This window comes from Takifugu rubripes, chromosome 4, assembly GCF_901000725.2.
Source record: "Takifugu rubripes chromosome 4, fTakRub1.2, whole genome shotgun sequence".
Classification (NCBI taxonomy): Eukaryota; Metazoa; Chordata; class Actinopteri; order Tetraodontiformes; family Tetraodontidae; genus Takifugu; species Takifugu rubripes.
In genome coordinates, this window is record NC_042288.1 from 11,092,622 (window position 1) to 11,113,595 (window position 20,974).

The 20,974-nt window shown below is 44.9% G+C and overlaps 1 protein-coding gene across 1 annotated transcript; it reads right to left on the reverse strand.

Moving 5' to 3' along the window:
* Positions 1-778: 778 nt before the first annotated feature.
* On the reverse strand, positions 779-19,105 carry pcsk2 (proprotein convertase subtilisin/kexin type 2). The gene is made up of 12 exons (XM_003963994.3): positions 18,489-19,105; positions 16,926-17,030; positions 13,245-13,358; positions 12,560-12,668; positions 12,404-12,441; positions 9,665-9,741; positions 8,670-8,758; positions 8,257-8,432; positions 6,655-6,870; positions 5,455-5,555; positions 4,364-4,591; positions 779-1,820 (listed from the first exon to the last, which is right to left on the reverse strand). Exons 1-12 carry the CDS (start codon positions 18,669-18,671, stop codon positions 1,331-1,333), a joined length of 1,926 nt encoding a protein of 641 aa, XP_003964043.1. The 5' UTR covers positions 18,672-19,105; the 3' UTR covers positions 779-1,330.
* Between the last annotated feature and the right edge of the window lie 1,869 nt (positions 19,106-20,974).

Consider the following 20,974-nt stretch of genomic DNA (forward strand, 5'->3'; position numbering starts at 1 on the left):
AGACACCATATAGTGTGAACTCACATTCACGACCATGTCGGAACAAAAATAATAGCTATAACATTCACAGAAAAGGTTTTTTTAACATGATATTTCTTATTGTATGAGCCAAAATATTAATGAAGGGATATGTCAGCAAAGCAAGGATGCTACTTAAAAGTCATTTTAATGTCATTAAAGGTAATTTTCTCCGCTATTCTGTTCTCCATGGACATATTAGCTCTTCATGTTATCCTTCCATTGTAGCTGCATCAGATGGCAGGAAGTCCCTGCTTTAGGCTTCCAATGAAGGCACATTAAGGGGCTGAGATCAACAACAGACCAATTCCAATCTCCTCAACCTTTCTAAAGAGACACATTTTTGGTTGTAATACTACTTTTGAAATCATTTTTTATCATTATTTGAAAAAAAGTTAAAACAGACTTACAGTTAACTATTTATTAATGCATCTAGTTACAAAGTAACAGCACCTGGCTGCCACCATAATAAGTGTGTGCTTGTAGCCTGAATGCCAGAGTAAAAATCCCCTTTCCTTTATGTCAGGGTTTTTTTTTTTTTTGCCTGGTTGGACAGAAAACCTGGCTGGATCTCGGCCCACCAGGGCTGGATTTGTGCAGCCCTGCTTTAAATCGTGCCCCCCGCTCTGAGTGTATTGCCTATACATCCCACCGGGTGGGAGAAGACTTCAGTCTAATGTCCATATCATTAATACTAGAATAACGAGCGTCTACTGTGAAAATATTTTATATTGTAATTTTTTGGAAATCACGCCAGAGATTTAATAAACAGCTGAATATATTTATTATAGTATACATCCAAGATAATGAAATAGGGGCTGTGAACCACAGGCTGCCAAATGAATCACTCACTCCCATTCTTCTAAATATAAACAGCGCATGTCACATAAAAAAATATAAACAGAAAGAAGTAGCACTGTATCATTTGCAAGATATTAAACTTTAAGTAGAATGGCACAGAAAAATAATTTACACACACAAACTGTACAACGGTTGGCAGAAGAGATGTGGAACAGGATGGAGCAGTCTGGCTCTAAGTACAGTTCTATGGGATGTTTAATAAAAATCTGCTGATACGGCTTGTTTTTCTTCTACAACAGATGGTGAAAGGTTACATATTCTTAATCAACTTTGGGTTACAAGAGACATTCATTGAAGGTGAGGCGAGGGCGATTAAGATGCACAAAACCAGGTGTTGAAAAGAGGGAAGCAAAAGAGTGCGGAGAAAGGAAGGAGCAATGGGAGTTACAGGACAGACCAAGGCTGAAGAAATATGGGAAGGTGAACGATCGGGCAAACATGCAGATGGGTTTCAGTTGGTTTTACTCAGCAAGCTGTTCAGACTTCTCTCCACGGCCTCGTCCAGCTCCTCCTCCAGCTCTTCCTTTTTAGACATGGCCAGTTTGGACTTATAATCACGCACTATCTGGTCTATATAAGGGGCACTTTGTGTTCCGTGCAGCATGAGGGTCCACTCCTTTAGGACACCGTGCTGTGGCTCCTTACCCTGAAAGCCCACCTCCAGAAGCCAGGTCCCACGGGGGTCTTCCCCCCAGGTGTGGGTGGTCATGAAGGGCCACTTGTCGAAGCCCACCTTGGCGTCGTCGTCACGGGGCCTTCGACTTAGCAGAATGGACTTTGTTCCCATGGGGGAGGTCATGTTGATGTTGAGGTCGCCACGGCGACTGGCGTTGACCGTGACCACTGCCTGAACGTGCTCCAGGTAGCGGACAAAGTTGTCCTTGCCCTGGCAGGCCTCGGTGTTGATGGCCAGCACTAGCTTTCTGCCAGATTGGATTTTACTGGTAGGAGAGAAAACAGAGAGAAATGTGGGTGGCAGAAAAGGCAACTTCAGACTCAAAATTGAACAAAATGAAGGGAAATACTGGGGCAAAACCACTGCAATAACAGAAGAAATGACTTTCAGCATTCATCTCTGTGAGAATGCATTAAAAAAAAGAGTGATTTTTCAGTCCATTTGCAGCACAGTCAGTCCTGTCTTCCTTTTTTCCCCACTAATTACAGTGCTCGACCTATTTTTCCTATAGAACCACCCAAACCTGACAAAGACAGGCCTCAATTTCAGCCTGTCACAATAACAGTGGTGACTGTCTTCTCACAAAGACAGCAAAACAATACATTGATGATGCCGGGTCATATCTTATAATTAATGCTGCAAGACACCCAAATATAGACAATATTATATTGCAAGTTTAAATTAATCCATCCACCTATATCAGTGATTCTGTGAATGTGTGATTTAGTGCCACCTAGCTTTCGTGGGCGGCATTGCAAGGCAGAGTTAAACAAGAAATAATAACAATAATCATATGATTATAAAAAGAACAATAACAGCAATTAATAGAATGTACTATGTGCTGGAAACAGTTCAAGCTGATTTTCCTCGCACTCTCTCTCTCTTCTGAGAATGGTTTTGTACAGAACCTTGTGTAAAAGCTGCTCTCTGTATTGACTTGGCTGTGCGGTCAAGGAGACAACCTGCTGTTCATCTCTTAGGATGAAGGAAAGAAAAGAGGGACAGCAGGGCAGGGGTGGCTGAACAATATGTGGAGGCGTAATAATGTTATTAAATGCCAAGGCTGAATCGCGGTGGTCGAGAATCATCCATGGCAACTGGGATGAGACGCAGCGTGCGAAGAAGTCATGTGGACTCACATCCTGTTAGAGAAATGAGGAATCGATCGTCCCACTGAGCTCAAAGGGGTGATTAAGAACATTCCCAAATGCAACACTATACTGCGCATTTCTCTCCAAAAATGGGACGAACTCTTGACCCCAGACTAATTATCCAGACAGATAATGTTTATGATTAATTAAACTAAAGTAAAATAAAAGTTCTCCTCTGGCTAAGTGAGCTCCAGCTGGCCAGAGCAGATCTGTGCCGAGCAGTGTGTTTGTGAACACTTCTAATGGTGTTTATTGCTTCTCTCTGGCGACACATTATGATAAGAGGGGGGCCCTGTTGTAATTATATCTGTATTGCAATAGAGGCAGAACAAGCCCTGTGGCGCTGCCACGGCGACACTGAGCTGATGAGGAACATGGCAGCAATGTGGGGGTTTTGAATGAGGAAAGACCTATAAACTCCTTTAAGAGCAGATATTTTAGTTTTTATACATGTCGGGGCACTCTAGCCACCACCGTTTGAACGCGTCATCCTCAGGGACGCAATAAAAGCAACATGTCTGTGAGAAGAGGTGCCTCCTTTTAGACGCCGGCGCGCTCAAGTCGAGCGCCCACGCAGCACGCAGTCGTGACTACATGGGCTTCGGAGCGGTGATTAGAAAATGAAATAAGGAACTGGTTGATTTTGGGGGGGTGGGGGGCATCTTATTCAGTGTGCTTTTATCTTTACCCACATGCTGGCACAGTGGCAGGGTCAGGTTAGAGGAAAGACTCTTGAAATCTCCTCCTCGCTGCCAGGATGGAGCTCTTGACAAGACAGCTGCATTTGAGATCTATGGAGCTAATTCTGCCATTTGTTGTCTCCAAGGTCCAGTCGGTAATTTGATCATTTTCAACACTAGAAAGGAGCTTCAGTAGCACAGACTGCTATTGTATTAGCACAAGAAAATTAAATAAATGCTGCAAGCAGCATGGCTTTCTCACATTTTGTCCACACATTGATTCAAGGCGATGCAAAACTGAGTATTTATAGAATAAAACTGATGGGAGGGCTGGAAAGAGAGGGAGTCATTACAAATTCATCTGCAGCCTCAGCATGATAGCAATGTGGATTTATAATGGGAATACTCTGTCATCATTGAGCCTACAAACCCCAGCAGCCACCATTGTCCCAGGTCTCCCTCTGAGACTGGGGGATAAAGACGAGGGGGACTTTGGTCTGTGCAATTTGATTGAGATAGCTCTGATCAATTTGTTCGTTTTGACAAAGCTGAGACAAAATTGCAAATTACAGAGCAACATTCAGAACAAGCTATGTTAGCATAGGCTAACATAGCTTGCAATGTTAGCAAGCTATGTTAGTATGCAATCTCATACTATAATGATGTTACACAACATCAGCCATCAGTCATTCCTGTGGGCAGGTCCGAAAACATGAACTAATTTCCACCTGTCAGGTTATCAGTCGATGTCATTATTCCTCTGACGGATCATCAGACACAGCAATTACAGGGTTATGAATAGGACACTCCCATTGTAAATGTGGAATTAAATTAGGCAGTGGTGGGATTGCCCAATAATTAGATGAGAAAGACTTTCCTACTCTGTATTTTTGGTTTTCTAAAATCTTGGTAGGAACCTGTCGAGATGGCAGCATGTGTTCTGACCTAATGAAATGTCACATTTGAAACAGACTCACTGGGATTCCTGGATGGATCCGGCGACGCAGTGGAAACGCTCAGGCACCGTTTTCCAGTCCTTGGCCATTTTCACCATCCCCCCAGCGTCCAGCACGCCGTAGCCAAACAGGTGGTTAAACTCCAGACCCACGCCGTTCCTCCTCCACTGGTGAACCTCGTCGTGGAGTTGGTTCCTCTTGGAGGTCAGCACAGACAAGTGCTGCATATCCCTCCATGTCAGGTTGGGGCTGGAGCGGGAAATCAAGACAAATAATTTATCACTGAGTGCTTTTGAGGTGGTTGACTTTGCATCTCCCTCCGTTATCCAGCTGGTGGCAACAGCTTTGCTACCAATGACTCACTGACTCCCCCTTTGACGCCGCTTGAGAGTGTTTGGGCAGTAAAAAGGCCGCGCACTCATCCCCAACAGCCTCGTGAGGTATTTGGTGGCAAAGGGGACAAGTAGGCGTTCATCCTAACAGCGGCATCATTACCGTGTGTGCACAGCAAACAGCCTTTCTTTGCTCAGCTCCACTCGGCGGTGTCAGTTAATGGCAGGAGAATCCTGACAGGCTCGCATGTGAAAAATGAAGTCGGGGGAGGGAGCAGCAATGGCTCTCCGGGGCTGGAGGAGCAGCGATTCCTCAGATTCTACTGCAGATTTGACGTACTAATGCGATTTCATGTGGGCGGGTCTGCATCCATGCAAATGTTTCCATTTTGCTTATCATCCACAAGGACATCAGAACAATCCACTATAGACGCCCATTGAAGCTATGAAATCCTAGTTAGCCTGCATTAGCCGCAATAAGTGCATCCAGGAAGTGGTAACTCCTGAAGAAACTGACATAGATTCCAGAGACCTTGTTTTTTATGGCTGTGGTAATGTGAGAGGGATTGATAAACGTCATGAGAATGCAGACTGACGGGGGGAGTCAGTGAGATTGATATGCTGTAAATGTCTGAGACTGCAGCTCTGAATACAAAACACAGCTGAAAGCACCCATTGTTTAGAGGGCAGCTGATGTGTTCCTGGTATTCTCATCCGACTGTGTTTACACTGATATAAATAATGAGGCTCGTTAGAGCTGCACGGACACGGTGCACATACTTAGCTTCTAGGGCCAGAGCAAAGACACCGGCCGCCTCAGGAGCCGCCGCCGAGGTTCCAGAGTGACGTAGCGTGCAGTTCCCGTACAGGTCTGTGGTTGCCTGAAACAACCCAGGAACCAGACAGAACTTCATGAGCGATTGTGCTGCACACAGCCCCTTTTTCTTTCATCCTTTTCCTATTGTTGGGCTGTTGGAGGGTAAATCTCCAACCCTGTTAGCCTCTCCTTACTGTTGAATCTCCCGGGTAATCAGGTGGTACCTCCTGTTTCTTCACCTTCACCCCCTCACTTTCCCCATCTCATTACCTCCACTTCCTCACTCAATCACTTTATTTACTGAGATCGGTCCTGCTGCTTTGGGCAAATGTTCATCATTTACGACATTCGAGAGACGTCTGACGAAAAAATAGAGTATATATGTATATAATAAAAGACTGAAGCTCAGCACAGAAAAAGAGCAAACATGTTGGTTTTCACCTAATAAGCAATAAATTATTTAATTTAGTGCCTAATTAGAAATGACAACAGACTGACTGGGCTACCCTGGGGAGGATCTGTGGCTCTGTCAACAGCCAAAGGTGATTTGCATAATCACAAACACAAACACTGTCACCCAGTTTGTACATGGGGGAACTCTGTTTGCAGACAAGAATTTTATCCAACTGCATCTGATTTGCATGCAGGGCAGATTTAGCAGCTTTATTATTTTTTATTAAGAAGTGGAAGGAATGATAGCTGGATATGATACAGGAATGCATATTTGCTAATAGCAGCCAATGAAGTCTTGCAATCACCCTAATTTTGCTTTTCATGTTCTAAAAACACAGATGCTGCTTTAAAGTTGAATTATACCGTTGCTCCAAGCAAATGTGGCAAAATGCCACAGACCGACATCCAGCAAAATGATAAAATAGAAAGACTCCTGCCACAGATGGGGTCCATTTTTATCAAACCCCGTCAGCATCCACGGCATAAAAGCTTCCCAGGTCTGAAGGTTCACGATCTCATCAAATTTCCTGAAAGGTCCCAGATTCACTCTCTGCTGCATTGAAAGGAAGCATCTTTTTTTCCTCCAAGCTATAAATGAGCTTTAAAAAAAAAGATATGTTCTTTGAATGCTGAAAGCTCACGAATCCACTGAAACTAATTTCGACGAAAGTTTTCAGTCACGCGGAACTTTGGCCCGGTGGAGCACTCACCACTCCGGCCTCTGGGTTCCTCTTGCGGCCGTTGCTGAAGGTGGAGGCCAGGGTGGAGGAGCAGCTCTCGTCGTACAGGGCCGTGCGGCCGTCGTTGATGGCCGAGTTGATGGAGATGGTCCACATGCTTGAAGCATAGCCGTCGCAGTTGCAGTCGTCGTAGCTGCCGCCGTCTCCCGAGGCCCACACATAGATGCTGCCTTTGCCTCCACGCCCCTTAACAAGAAAGATGCCATCATCACAGAGTTAAAAGACCATATTACTAGTGAAAAGAGAGCCGGGAGTACGAGTTCTTCTTCTGCTTTACTGAAAGGAGGCACGTGTGTGTTGTTAGCGATGGCAAATAAATGCTAAACAAACCAGACCCCATGCTCCCTGGTAGTTGCTCGACGAGAAATCAGAACGACTCACAAACAGTCAATTTGCCTTTGACACCATATGAAAAACACCAAATATATATAACTTCAGAGCCTCGGGCTGTGCAGCTTCTCTTGATGCGAAACAATTCACACCGACAGTCTGTCAGCCCGGCTTTCATAAGGTAACCCAAAGGAAATAACGAAGGAGTAGATTCATTTAAAATAAGCGGTCATTCATTTACAGCACCACACTTCCGCAGCAGTTCTGCATCACATGATTCAAATTGGAAGGTTTGCTGAACTCTGAACATTATTGATGGTGCAAATTCTACGTTTTGAAGTTTAGCATGCATAAAAGCCTTTTTTTTAAAGAGAAGTTGCTGTTAAAGTCAGTTGAGATTGAGTTTGTTCCTACCAGTGAGTCTTGTCCCCAAGAGAGACTGTACCCAATCATTGGTCTGTTTAATAGCTGTCTAAATATCGATTGGATGTCGCCACAAACAGCAAAAATCCTCCCGATTTACAAACATGATGTAAATGTAAGCCGCCGGCTACAGTCTCCTGTAGGAGACAACAAAGTGCTTTAATTTACTGCACATCGCCGTGTATTTCAATTATCGCTGCCAATTTGCCAAACCACAGTCGTGTTTTAGACGCCAACAAGAAGCCGCTCCGCCTGACTCAACTGTTAATTTAACATAATGTGCTTTTTGCACAGTGCCCATGATGTTGGTTTGCTGGTAGCCGTTGTAAGTGATCATTAGAATCTAACAGATTGCAGAGTGGCAGCTTGATTGGTTGTTCGCAGATTACAGCTTCTTCCTTCTCAGCCGGAGACGAGGAACCTTCACCAGCCTGATTCTTGGCTGTTCTGTTGTAAATGGAAATCTGAGGCAGCAACTAGAACTTGTAGGTTAGAACAGCATAACTAGTAGCAGGAAACTGATGGAGTGCACAACAAATCAACCGAGATTTCAACTTATGGGAACGCCAGCGATACACTTCAGGTGGTTGTTGATGAGCCAAGAACATCAAAACTGAAATGTTCTTATGACCCCAGCATGCACATGGAGCACTAAAAAGGAACCGGACACCATGTGACACCTTGTTTTAATTAGATTTACAAAGACAGCGGACCTCCACATTTGGCGCCCCAGTGGACACAAAATCGTTACTTTATTGAAAAGAAACTCACAGTAACTCGGCCTTTATTATAGCTGTGATAGCTTTATTGCCATCTTACCTTGTTGACACCGTCAGCCATGGCCTGCAGCGTGAGCTCTCGGGGCCCATCCACCGTCTTGCCATCATCGGTGGGGCCCCAGCTGGCGCTGTAGATGTCGATGAGCTGCGGCATGTGGCTGATGGACGACGCCTCAATGACGTCAGTCATGAAGGGTTGATCCAGCATCCTGATGCCTAAAAGAGTGACGCGTGAACACGCGTCGGGCTTGTTTTCAAACGGTAAAAGACTGATCCAGATTCTGCCCATATTTGCCCATTTTCTGACTCAGACATGCAGCTTCTACATCAGCCCTCATCCCACACCTGATACCGTCACCCTACCGCCATCCAAGCCACAATTTCCCTGACACCGCCGTCGGCTCATTGATATGCTTATCTCTGTCTGGGTTGGAGCTGTAATGTGACACACACCTGCCACCTTGGAGCTGTACGCGACTCCCACACCGCAGATGTTGTTGTTGGCTGCTGCAGACACCTCTCCAGCACACCGTGTGCCGTGACTGGTGACGGTGAAAAGCAGAGAATCATTTTCCGGAGAACATTTGCATGATTTTGCATGAATTTACATAAACAGCAACAAAGGCGCTAAATATGAAATCATATTTTCAAATGGGAAACAGATTTGTTTTTCTATGATAATGAGTTTATCTGAAGAAGAGATTTTGTCTGTGTGAAACAGACCACATGAATTATCCATTTGTCCGTCAATCATCTTAGACCGGCTCGATGTGTTTGCACATATCAGCGCTCCGTAAGCGCCATGCGGTGTCTTTCTATCTCTCCATCCCTCCGCTCCCCACAGAGATACTGCAACCCCTCTCTCCCAGCATCCTTTGCTACAGCCAGGCAGCTATTTATAACATCCAGATGATTAGCCAGCGAGTTGAGCCCGACAGTCAGCAACCGCTAAACTGCCAAACCCAAATACTGCCTCCTCTCTCTCTCTCCCACGCAAACACACACACACACGCACACATACAAACACACGCTTGACTGAGGTGTGCAAAGGAGGAGGAGGTCAGGAAGACAGAGAATATATTTTAGGCTTTGTTTTTCGCTTTGCCATGTGTAGCTGAGGCAGTGGATCACCCTGTGTGAATTGAAGATGGAGGCCAGATAAGGCGCTATCAGACAGAAGGTCACCGCTGTGAACACTGCCACCATAAAAGGAGACTCCGCTCTCACTGGTGCTCCTTTTTACTTTATCTCCTCCGTTAGAGAAGGTAATTATGGCCATTGTACCTTCTATTATGTTGTGGTGCAGCTCTGTTTATACCCTACCATTATGTCTGAAGTTAAAAAAAAAAAACAGAAAAGAAAAGATGATGGGCCCGGGCTCCCGGAGCGCGGAGAGTGCACATGCACACGTGTGTCCACACAAACAGATACGGATGGATGGTCTTTACCTGTTGAACCAGTCATCTGTGTAGCGTGGAAATGGGAACGGGTCATTGCTGCTGAAGTCGTAGCTGGCATCGGCATTCTGCAAGGACCAAATGGAGGCGCTCACCAATCAATCAGGACAGAAGGAGAGAAAAAAGAGAGACCAAAGTGGGGAGAGGGAGATTTCGCAGTGAAGTGCTAACCGCTATCTATGTTAGCTATTGTGTTACAGGCGTAGCAGCCTTGATGAAGGTTAGTCTTTCTTTCTTTTGTGTGCCAAAGGTCAGGGATTTCAGCCTGCTGTGACCTTTACACCCCACCACCACACACACACACACACACACACACTTGGCCCACGTGTATCTTCCGCTGCACAGCCACGAGGGTGTTTTAAAGCTGCGGCCAGACACCAATGAAGAGCAAGCAAAAACAGCAAAGGTTTATTGGCCCAGTGGAGGAACATGATTATTGCAGTCTGGAGCAGGTCATTAGAGGAAAGTGGAACTGCTGAAGTGGATCTCTATTTTTATTTTCTATTAAATTTTATTAGCCGCTCTGAGGACACATTTGGGGTTTAGTGCATGCATTCCAGACGATGTGGTGCAGGATAAAGGACTGGATTTAAAATATATTAAACTTTATGTGAAACATGTAACTGGCAACAAGATTGCAACATTTTATTGATCCTGAATGTCTCACCTCAGCTTCCATCTGCTTTCAGCTCTAACACATGCACACAGAATTTTATATGAACTGTTGATGGTTCATTCTTTATACATGAGCGCACGGCTCTCCTGTGTGGAGGTGGTGGTGCGTTTGTGTGAGTGTGTGTCTTAATCTGGCTCTTATCTTCCTCTGGTGTCCAGTGAGGAACAGGATACTGGATCATGTCCTGTTTCAGCCACCTCATTATTTAACTAGGACCTTTGAAGAGTGTACTGAATGATTTAGACCAATTTAAACTCTACTTGATCAGTATCTTACTTTAGGTTCATTAGATATTTGGTCAGCTTTTATTCTTAGCCTTTAAAAAAACAACACCATCAACAACAGCGGACTTTCCACCTTAAAACGATTCAATCAAAAAAGAGTAAGAATCAGCCCTGACTGGTCTGGTGTCTGTCCTACAACCATTTACCTCATCATCAACAACAAATTTAAATATTTGGCAGGGAGAACCTTGAGTATACAATTCAGATAAGCTGACAAAAGGTTGCAAAGTATCATGTGATATGTTCCAAAATGCTGGTGAAGTCATACAAAGTCCACCTTTCAAGAGAGAACACCGAGAGGAGCTACCGTACTTTTGCAAAGAGAAACACTGGAAGAAAAAGAGCAGGTGGCAACGTAGCGTTCCCAGAATCTATTTTAGGAGAATCCTCCTCACAAACATCCTCAACCTGCATCATGGCTGCACAAAACAACTTGTCTTTGAGACTAAGATGGGAAGAAAACCTCTGTGATTGAGGCTCTTGGCCCTCAGAAGTCCTCCAGCTGTAGGGCAGCGAAACCCAATACGTACTGATGCATGGATGATGCAAACAAGGAGATAAACACGGAGAAGAAAGTAAATGATTCCTAGCTGCTGTGGTCCCTTATCAAAGTCCCACAATGGTGGTTTTCAGTGAACAGAACAGCGGATCGCAATTTCTCATTTCTGTGGTGTAATAGAATTTGGAGGTGTTTTTATTAACCTGAATATGAGCTGAAGTGTTTTCAGATAAATTCACCATGAAATTGGCCTACCAAGTTAGAGATTTTGTCCCCCCAGGCTAATTTCTCATATCAGTGTTTATCTTGGGAGCTGTTAAGTGTGATCATCACAACAAAGGTAGAAACAACCACCACCCCTGCATATTTGCCAGAACAATGCAGCTTCACGCAGCACCTAGGGATGCACACCGTTGCTAATGTGATCAACACACCAAGTTTCGCCTTGTTGTTTAGCTTATTGTTCTGTATTAGGAGGTCTTTGTGGATCTGCGAAACACCATGACAACAGAGGCAAAACCAGACTACATATGTAGCATCTTTCCTTTCAGAACACACTCCCACAAACACACACCACACAATCCATCAATCCGGTGGCATAATGCCCCAGCTGCGACCGAGTGTTATTTTTGAACCGCGGCTGATTTCTGAGAACTGCATGTGAGCAGTGTGTTGTAAAGCTGCAGCTTAGCGTAAGATTAAGGGAGTCATTGTGAAAAAAATATATAACAGAGATAAAATATAGTAGATATATAATAGAGAGATATAATAGAGAATACAAGTAACATTTCTAAGGGTTTGACTCACTCTTTTTAAGCGCCTGTGATTTCCCTGCAGATAGCACTTGTATGGGTGTAAGATGATGACATCATGTTGTCGGACTGATGGAACGTCATCGTGAAGTAACACAACGTTATTTCCATCCTTGTTCAATCTAGCAATGCATCGTGTCCTTTACAGTTTTATCAGTATTCTGGAGCTACGGCGTCACATTATGCCTTGCCAACTACCCCGCCATTATCTCTGCTCCTGACAGATCGGCCTGCCGTTGTGCCCGAACAGCGCAGTGTGCATTAACATTAAACAGCTCGGCTGGCCGACTGCCTGCCCCCGCAGCCTCAGGGGAGGGCGCAGGGAGACGCGAAGCTGCTTGAAAAGCACCTGTCATTGCCAAGGGCGGCAAATATAATGGCCGTTACGGTAAATCCGCCCAGCGACGTGCACTCCAGCTTTACCGGTACGGCAAGAAGGAAATGCAACTGTGTACTCACATAGTTCGATGCCAGGTCTGGGTGCAGGTAGTCAATGCCTGAAAGGTGAATTTGATCAAATATTGATCAGAATTTTGTGTTTCACTAAATAAATGCAACAAATTCTTTGCCATCAAAGGGCATCAAAAGGGCCATAAACAAGCAATTAATACTCACCATCGTCCATGATTGCGATGGTCACGCCTTTTCCCGTGTAGCCCAGTTGCCATGCTTCAGCCACATTAAGATCCAGCCCGGGGGTGCCGTCCGCTTGGCCTGTGTTTATCTGATCACGGATGACAGTGATATGCATGACTCATGGCACCCAGGTGGGAAATTCCATCAACAAACAAGAAGTGTTTGTGTGTTTTTAACTCCGAAATCTGCTTTAACGTCAGATTGTGATGAATCACAGCTTTTCCTGAGGGTGTGGGGGTCCTGTGTTGGGTCCCTGCCATGACCTAGCTACTCTTTAGCTACATAGTAGACACTACAAAGAGCGTGTGTGCATGCACGTGCGTGTATGGGAAGGGGAGAGAATACAGCTGGTGGGTGGGAAGGAGGTCAAAATGCGAAGTAAAGGTCAGAGATATGCCACGTTCCTCTGATCTTCCTGATGAATGGGGGAAGGCACGCCGCTCTATCGATGTCCCCGTCGCCAGGAGTAAACAAGCGCGGAGGCGTGAATGCGCTGATGAGCTGGCACGGGCAGTATTGGTTGGGCTAATTAGAGAATAAATAATAGCACTGATTCAGGGAGTCACAGAGAATATGCCTGGCTTCTGTGTAATTAAGGTGGAAGAATATGGGACGGTCTTAAAGGTCAGGCAGCGAGCAGGCAGACGCCGGGCTGATTACTCACCAAATACCACTGTTTGGTGAACAGAGGATCGCTCATGTTGACTTCAATGTCGTCGATATTTCTGTAGCCTCGCTTCTGACGGCTGAACCCCTCTTGCTCGAAGACATCCTTCACCTGCGGAGGCAGCGTCAGGTCAGGGTCACAACCAGCAGTTAACAAAGAGGTCACGTCGAACAGGCGTCGCTGCACCGCGCACGGGAAATCGGCAAACACGGGGAGGGGAAGGACCTTCATATCAGACACTCTTTATCTCCTAGTCAGAGGAGCTGCAGCTGGTGCCAAGGCTCTCACCGTCACACAAAAGTCTTTTTTTCCTCCATATTTGACTCACTGAAGACAGTTTAGAGTGAGACGTTTCCTGAGAGTGTCATTTAAGTCACACAGGAAGGAGCACGTCAATGACGGGGATGCACGCCGCGCAGTCACACCGGGGCCTCCTTTAAGGTGGCGGCTGCCATCCAAAATAATTATGCGTCTTTAATAATGGAGTGTTGTCTAATTTTTCTCTTATTCAATTCCTGCTCCATTTTGAAATGCGAGCCAGAAACATGGCGCTTTCTCTTCTGTCAGCGCTCACGAGGACAAATCAGACGGCTGCCTTTTACACTTGAGGAGAGAGGCAAGATAATTCAATTTACTACAGTCTGTTAATACAAGCGTGCGAGCATGGCATTTATTGAAAAAAATAACAAAAATCCCACTTGTCACTGAGGTCTCAGGGATCTTGTCGGCTGTTTTCTGTCTCCCTTCTGATTCTGTTCTCCAGACCACACCTAAATGTATATCTTCAAACGACTGCATCTGTTGTTATAAATATGGTGGCTTTATTGATACTAAAAGGCAGCATTTTCAAGGGGTTTGTGCGACTGCGTCCTTCTGCCGTTGCAGATCTAGGGTGGAGAAACAGGCATTGTCTGACATGTTTACCATCACAGATAAGCCAGCAGAGCAGCACTCACGGTAGCAAAACAGGCAAAGTCAATTCATCCAGGTCTCTCTTTTACGGCACACTCTACGCAATCAGACTGCACACACACACTCTAAATGAGTGTATCAGTAAGTCGTTCAGACACAAAACCGCCCGAGAAATGAAATAAGTGGATTCACGTGTGAGTCTTTTGCTTTCAAATCTGATTTTTCGCTCTGGATTTTTGTTTTAATTGGGAGCATTTACAACGCCATTGGATTCCCATGAGGATGCATTAGCATTATCCCTGAGTTTAGCCTCACTTTCAGCTCAGCGTCTCTTGGCAGGAGAGTCGCCACCGCGGCAGAGAAAACATGTCAGTCTGCCCACTTACAACATTAACCAGTAACCACACGCCATCACATCCCTCTCTGCTGTCTAACAATGCTTCTGTTCACTTCAAACACCATCCTCATTTCCCTGCTGGCTTGCACAGGCGAGCACATGTCACGGACCAGGGATACTCAGTCATTCTTAAAGATTTCAAGAGTCTGCTAATCACCTTTTCCTATTTCACACCCACTTCATTAAATTGATTGTAGGAGGAGATTTTGACATTGCCCCCCCAAAAAAGAACCGTGGTTAAGTGGACGGAAATTTGAAATGAACGCGCCGTGTTGAGGTAGCACCCCAGGTTTACAAATCTGTGATCTGTAGATCAATTAGCAACCTCGTAGCTTTAGATCACAACATGTCTTCCAGCCAACAAAGCAGATAAATCGTACCAGGCAGGTCTTTGTTCCAGCTATCTAACACAACAGAAGAATAGCTCCTGGTTCCACATAGCAGCTGCAACTAGAGAATGTGCTCTGGTGACACATGCTGTAGGCTCGATGCAGGTCCCTTTCACTGTAAATTCAGTCCATTTAGCATTGAGCTACGCACATGACCTTTGTTGATTGCTAACAGTTGCATGCGGAAAAAGCTGACAGCTATTTAAAAAGATACATTGTCCTAGTGGGGTCTTCATCTTAAAGCATAGAGCTGTAGGTTTTATCAAATGGCTTGGATTTGATTAGATTAGATTAAAAGTGGCAGTAGCTATAGTGAGAACATCATACCAAATTTATTTTCATGTATGATTTGGGGTGAATTCACACAAGCATTGCTACCACAGCAGGTGTACCCTGACGCTGGTCCCCCGCCCAACCTCACCTACAACAGACCAGGTTTTGCTGAAAATGTTGAAATAGATATTTTATTCAAAAGCAAAGGACAGAAGAGGAAAGGGATGAAGAGAAGTATGAAGAACTATGGGGGAGTTAGAAGTGGGTCATCCTGTTCCGATAAGTCGATAAAGAACAGGACTCTTGGGGATTCTAAGAAATTCGCCCCCAGCTCATCCGTTACCGAAAGGCTCTGTGATTGTTACTCCTTGCAGACACCTTTTGCGCTGTTACAGGTGGAAAAGTGAGGCTCGTTCCCTGCATCATCCAGAAAGATGGAGGGAAGAGGCTTCCAAATGATAAACAGCCTCTATTAAATCAGACGAGCTGAGCAATCTATTCCAGAGAAGCACACAAATCAATAAGTGTGGTGCTGCATATGAGCATGTCAAGCATCTGATTAAAACCCAGCACCTGGAACACAGACCAGCTCATGTCCTCGCTGTCTCGCATCCATTAGCCGCATTAGCCTGGCAGAGAGGCTAGCATTTATTTTCATTAGCACTCCTCACAACTGCAATCAGATAGGTTAGTTGATTGTCTCCAGCAGGATCACCACTTTGTCAGCCTCCAGCACTGGACAGTATTAAAACCCAAAACGTGCTCAGCTCACAAGCAAAGCAGTCTGATTTACCTGGTTTAGCGCCCAATAACTAGTCTGTCTCTTTTTTCAAAAGGGGACTTTTCTGCTTTTCCTTTTTGTGTGTTTGGCTGACATTTAACAATCAGACGACGCCACTAGAACAGACATTTATCTCAGATTCGTGTTGAATCTCAGTGAGAAGCATACATGCCTTTGTTTTGCACAGCATTCATAAATACAGAGTAATTTTTCCATCTCTCGGCATCGTGAATCTCATCTGACAGCTCTTTGTTAAATTTTTCCTCTGCTTGTGGAAAATATTGCAAACAATACGGTCATGACATTTTCTGTCTGATCTCTGTGAGGCATATTAAAAGCTGCGTGGATTGCTGTCTGGGTCATAACATAATGTCAATGAATCATAAAAATAAAAAAGCAAATCGTGTGATTCTCGCTGCATTTTGCTTCCGCGCAATCAGGCAAACTGGAAGGTGCTCATAGGAATAAATAATCAGTGTTTACTCCATATGATGACTGCATGCATCACACTCAAATTACCTTCCTGCTTTAACACAGGCACCATATGCATCCAAAAAAAAACCCTTCTGGATAAATCCAGGACCCTTTTAACCAAGAATATAAAGAATGGCTTCCACAGCAGCAGCAGCAGGCTGTCACATCTCCACCATTCCGCCACTTATCAGCTCTAAAATTAAGCGTTTTTTTCTCAAGGGCAGCTTGATTCAAAACTATATATTAGAGGGAAAAATCAATATAACATAGATATATGATGTTTACAGTTGGTAATGACTGAGTAATGAATTGAAAGAGCTCATTAAAAGCTCTGTCTTGATCCATGCACAACATGTATGATAGGCATGAGACCCTGTCGCTGATCTTTCCAGGCTGAATAAATGAGGTTCATGGCACAGAGAAACATGCTCTGTTCTCCTGTGGACACTTACCCTGTTGTCTTTTTGGAGCTGCTGTCTTCTGTGCGTGCTGCGCTTATTCCTCCTCTTTGAAGCATCTTGAGGATAAAAGTGAAAGAGCCCCTCTCCGAAGGGAAGCTGGGTAGAAAAACAGAGGGAGCCGAGGTAGAGGTGAGGATGAGAGGCAAGAAATCACAGAGGCAAATGCGTAAAATGCTGCCTGGATGGTGAAGGAGGCCGGTGGGTCATTTGTCCAGGTGAGAACAATCATGCCGATTCCACCGGCTTTTCACCGAGGATCTATTTAAGGAGGGGAGCGCTGAAATCAACCGTAATAAATCACCAAGGCGGCCAAATGAGATGCAGCATCCAGAGCTTCCCCCAGCTGCAGATAAAAGCCCTCCGAATGCTTCAGAAGCACCAGGGTCAATCCTCAAAACGTACGCTTTTACGGCGCGGCTGTGGACACAAATATTCTTATTTCTGAAGAATTCATTCTGTCTTTCACTGCCTGGATCCTGCATTTGTTTCCCATAGGGCGCATACTGCATTAATATCTATACATATATGCCTACACCAGATGTATCTACACCTCACGATGGTTTACTTGAATACTGGCCGGTCTGAGAAACCATCCTCGCTCTGATTCTGTGTTTCAGTCTCATCAATTAATCAACAATAGAGGCTAATTCAAATGACATAGACATAGTTTAATGATGCATATCCCATTAAAGACAAATATAGCTGCCGATTACATAACCTGCGAGGCTGGAAGGCAGGGCATAGAGGGGTGGGAGGGGTGATGTACTGTCTAAGGAATAGAGATTGCCCTGGCATCACAGCTAACCCCCCCCCCCCCAAAAAAAAAATCCGTTACTTTCTTTGTTTGCTTTCTTTCAGTGCAGGAAAGGGGGGAGGCATCCGTCAGTAAACAGACCTGCTTCTGCTGGGGGGACTAAGGCTAGGGCTGATTTCACCCACACGGTTATTCACGTGGACACACTCTCGCCGACGGTGGAACTGTTTCCCAGGTCCAGCTTAAACTGATGATTTGCATCTTTTGACCTTTTGACATGTGGTGGCGCAGGGCTGCGTTTGGTGAGACATCAGCTGAGCTGATCGGAATGCCATCGTTGTCGTGTCAGGACTTGCTCGTGTTCGGCAACGTGGAGAAAGCTTCATCTTTTGTGTCCAGAGATGATCTTATCCATGTCAAGCATGAGCTCAGAAGTGAAATTCAGCGTTTATTAACAGACCTGTACAGAACAGACTAACATCCTGTGTGATTTTCTCCCACAGAAAACCTGCCTTGTCCTATTTCTCCAAGCTGGCTGGAGGTTTAAATAAATCTCCACAGGAGGCCACAGGCCAGTGGGGAAACCTACTGGCCAGGACCTGCGATTTACTGGAGATGACGTATTCATACCTAGTAAATCAAACCAAAACGGAGCCTTTGGCGTAGTGATCCGCACCGTTGGGTTTTAGAAAACATTAAACACGGGTCATTTTTTTGACTGAAATAATCTTCCATATGATTCCGATTTAGATTGATCAAAGTTGCGCATGAGGGAAACAGATAAACACGCATCTCCTCACCTTTCTTGCACTCTGAAACCCGTGCTGAGTTGCAAGTTGGTGCGCCTCGTCCTGTGCGTCCCCGCGCAGCTGAACCAGGAGATGGTCCGTGATGGCACCGTGTGCGGGCTGCGTCGAGAGCAGCAGCGCATTCAGCAGCACCATCCATCCCGCCGCTGTCCTGTGTCGGGGAGACCCGCGCATCGTGTCCGGCTGCTGTCAGTCCGCCCGTTTGCCTGTTCGTCGGGCGGGGGTGGGGGGTGGAAAGATCAGTGTACGGGATGCTCCTCGCTAGAGAAGAGGGTGAGGAGGAAGAGGAGGATGCGCGGATGTGGCGAGGGGGTCGAATCAAAGCATCTCCTCGCCGTCAGCTGGTGAGACCAGTGGAAGTTGGATTTCGTCGGGGTGGAGCCGCTCAGGCTGGGTGGTTCGAGTTGGGGGACGTTGTGTGGAGCCAAAGCTGCATCCTCAGCTTTCTATCTCTCTTCCTCCTCCTCCTGCTCTTCTCCTCTCATCATAATTCATTTACCTAGCTCGGGTACTCGGTGAACGTGACGTTGTACCAATGGGCTCCGGCGGGTGTGACCCCATTCGTTTCCTCCCCGGATGAGCTCCGAGACACTTACCAGCACCTCGGAGAATCTCCTCTCAGCGAAATCTTACTCCCTGCAGTTATTTATTTATTTATTTTTTATTTTTTTTTGTGGGGGGGGGGTAAAGAAAAAGCAAATACATCCACCCAAGTACGCATGCGGTGACCTTCTTAAAGTTCTACCTCACAAATGTAACAGTTTTACAATATTCCGCGGCACTATTCCAAGCGGATGAATATCACCGACTACAGCCTTATTTATTTAATCTTGCGCTACATTAATAGCATAATTTTATATGCGTCGATAATCAGAAGGGTATGTTTGTCTCAGTCAAATATGTAATGCATCACGTGGAAATAAATGAGCAGCTGGTAAAATTATAAAACTAAAATGGCCACGCTCGATTTATTTTCATTTTTTCCCTATTTACTTGCGCCTCAATTGAAGTTACTGATAGATTTCTATTAATCTTTAAACTGAACAATCATTTCGGTGGGGCCCACTGACATTTGTTTATGGTGGCACGGAGCAGATAGTTACATTTATTATGTATGCTAAATATTAAACTGTCAGTAGTCATATTGAATGTGAGATCTTATCTGGTTGACTATTGCGCAATAAAGCTGCCGTTTGTTAAATTGATGAAAACATAACGGTATAAAAACACATCTGACCATTACATCAGTTTAAAAATAATAAAAATTATATATGCAAAAAGATTCACGGAATTAATGCTAATTTAGAAAAACACCCTTTCCTTATATGTCTTACAAAAATCCATCCAGTTTGTCCAGTCCTATGCAGTGGAAGCCCAGGAGGGCCTCACTGAGCTCTGGGTCTTTGGATGACAAGAGCAGGCTGTTAGAGAGACTCCTGCAATAAGTGACCCTGTCACAATGGCACCTCATTAAAGGGGTCTGCTGCTATACACGAGAGAGGAAGAGCGGCGTGCACGTGTGCGTGGACACAGAGCAGGAGGGAATAATTAGTTATTCTCAGTGTGATGCTCATTTCACTTATGAGGTTTTTGCTGCACAGCTGACAGTCTGTGATACTTGCTGTCTGGAGGAACGTGAAGAAACAGCAGGATTTATTTAACCTGGAAGGTTCCTGCATTTTAAATACATAAACACGCCATTTAGAGAATATTCTTCCTTTAAATGACATAGTCAAGTCATTTTATCCCCAATTTATGATTTGCGTCTAAATCTAAATTTCCATTATTTCTCCATCCACTCTTCCGTATATAATGAAATGTGAGTGTTATTGTTCTGAGGGGGATTCGGGTTGTTTAAGCAAACCTCGCCTTTACGGTAAAAACATACAGTAAAATAATAAAAGAAAAAATATTTGCACATCTAAAGAGGTAGGGCAAAATGTTCCACTCATGAAGAAGTGTTGTTTCGTGAGGACCATCAGATGATTTGTGTGAAGTTAGCCAAGCTCCTTCAGTCTGATTACATCTCACATAATAATGTTCTCTGAGGACTTGTCAAAAAATATGTCTGTTCTTTGTAGAACCCTGTGCTGAAGTCAGTTTTCCAATGTTACCAGCATTTAACCTCTCGGCTCCTTGAATAATGACCCTTGATCAGCGGTTGCTCTGCAGTTCACAGGGCGATCTCCAGGTTAAAAGGGATGTTCAGCACCATATATCGTTCCCAACAAATTTATAATGTACACATCTGTTCACTGTTCCATTGGAAACCAAAGTCTCAGTAGGCAAGAAGTCTAAACCATTTTGATATAGTACCCTTGTTTTGTTTCCCGAGTAAGCTGTGAACGCTGCTTTTGAGCGAGTGTGAATACACATTTAATAATTTACAATAGTCCAGCTCTGGTCCTTTGCACAGCAGGGTTGCTCTCCTAAACACAAGTGCAGCAACAAATATGAGCCATATATATGGAGTATTG

Excerpts from the sequence above, each read along its gene's own strand:
- pcsk2 (XM_003963994.3), bottom strand. The coding sequence starts at position 18,671 with ATGCGCGGGTCTCCCCGACACAGGACAGCGGCGGGATGGATGGTGCTG. Across the intron at positions 5,556-6,654 it reads GGAACCCAGAGGCCGGAGTG|GCAACCACAGACCTGTACGG; the intron begins GTGAGTGCTCCA and ends GGGTTGTTTCAG. Across the intron at positions 1,821-4,363 it reads GGATCCATCCAGGAATCCCA|TAAAATCCAATCTGGCAGAA; the intron begins GTGAGTCTGTTT and ends CTCTCCTACCAG.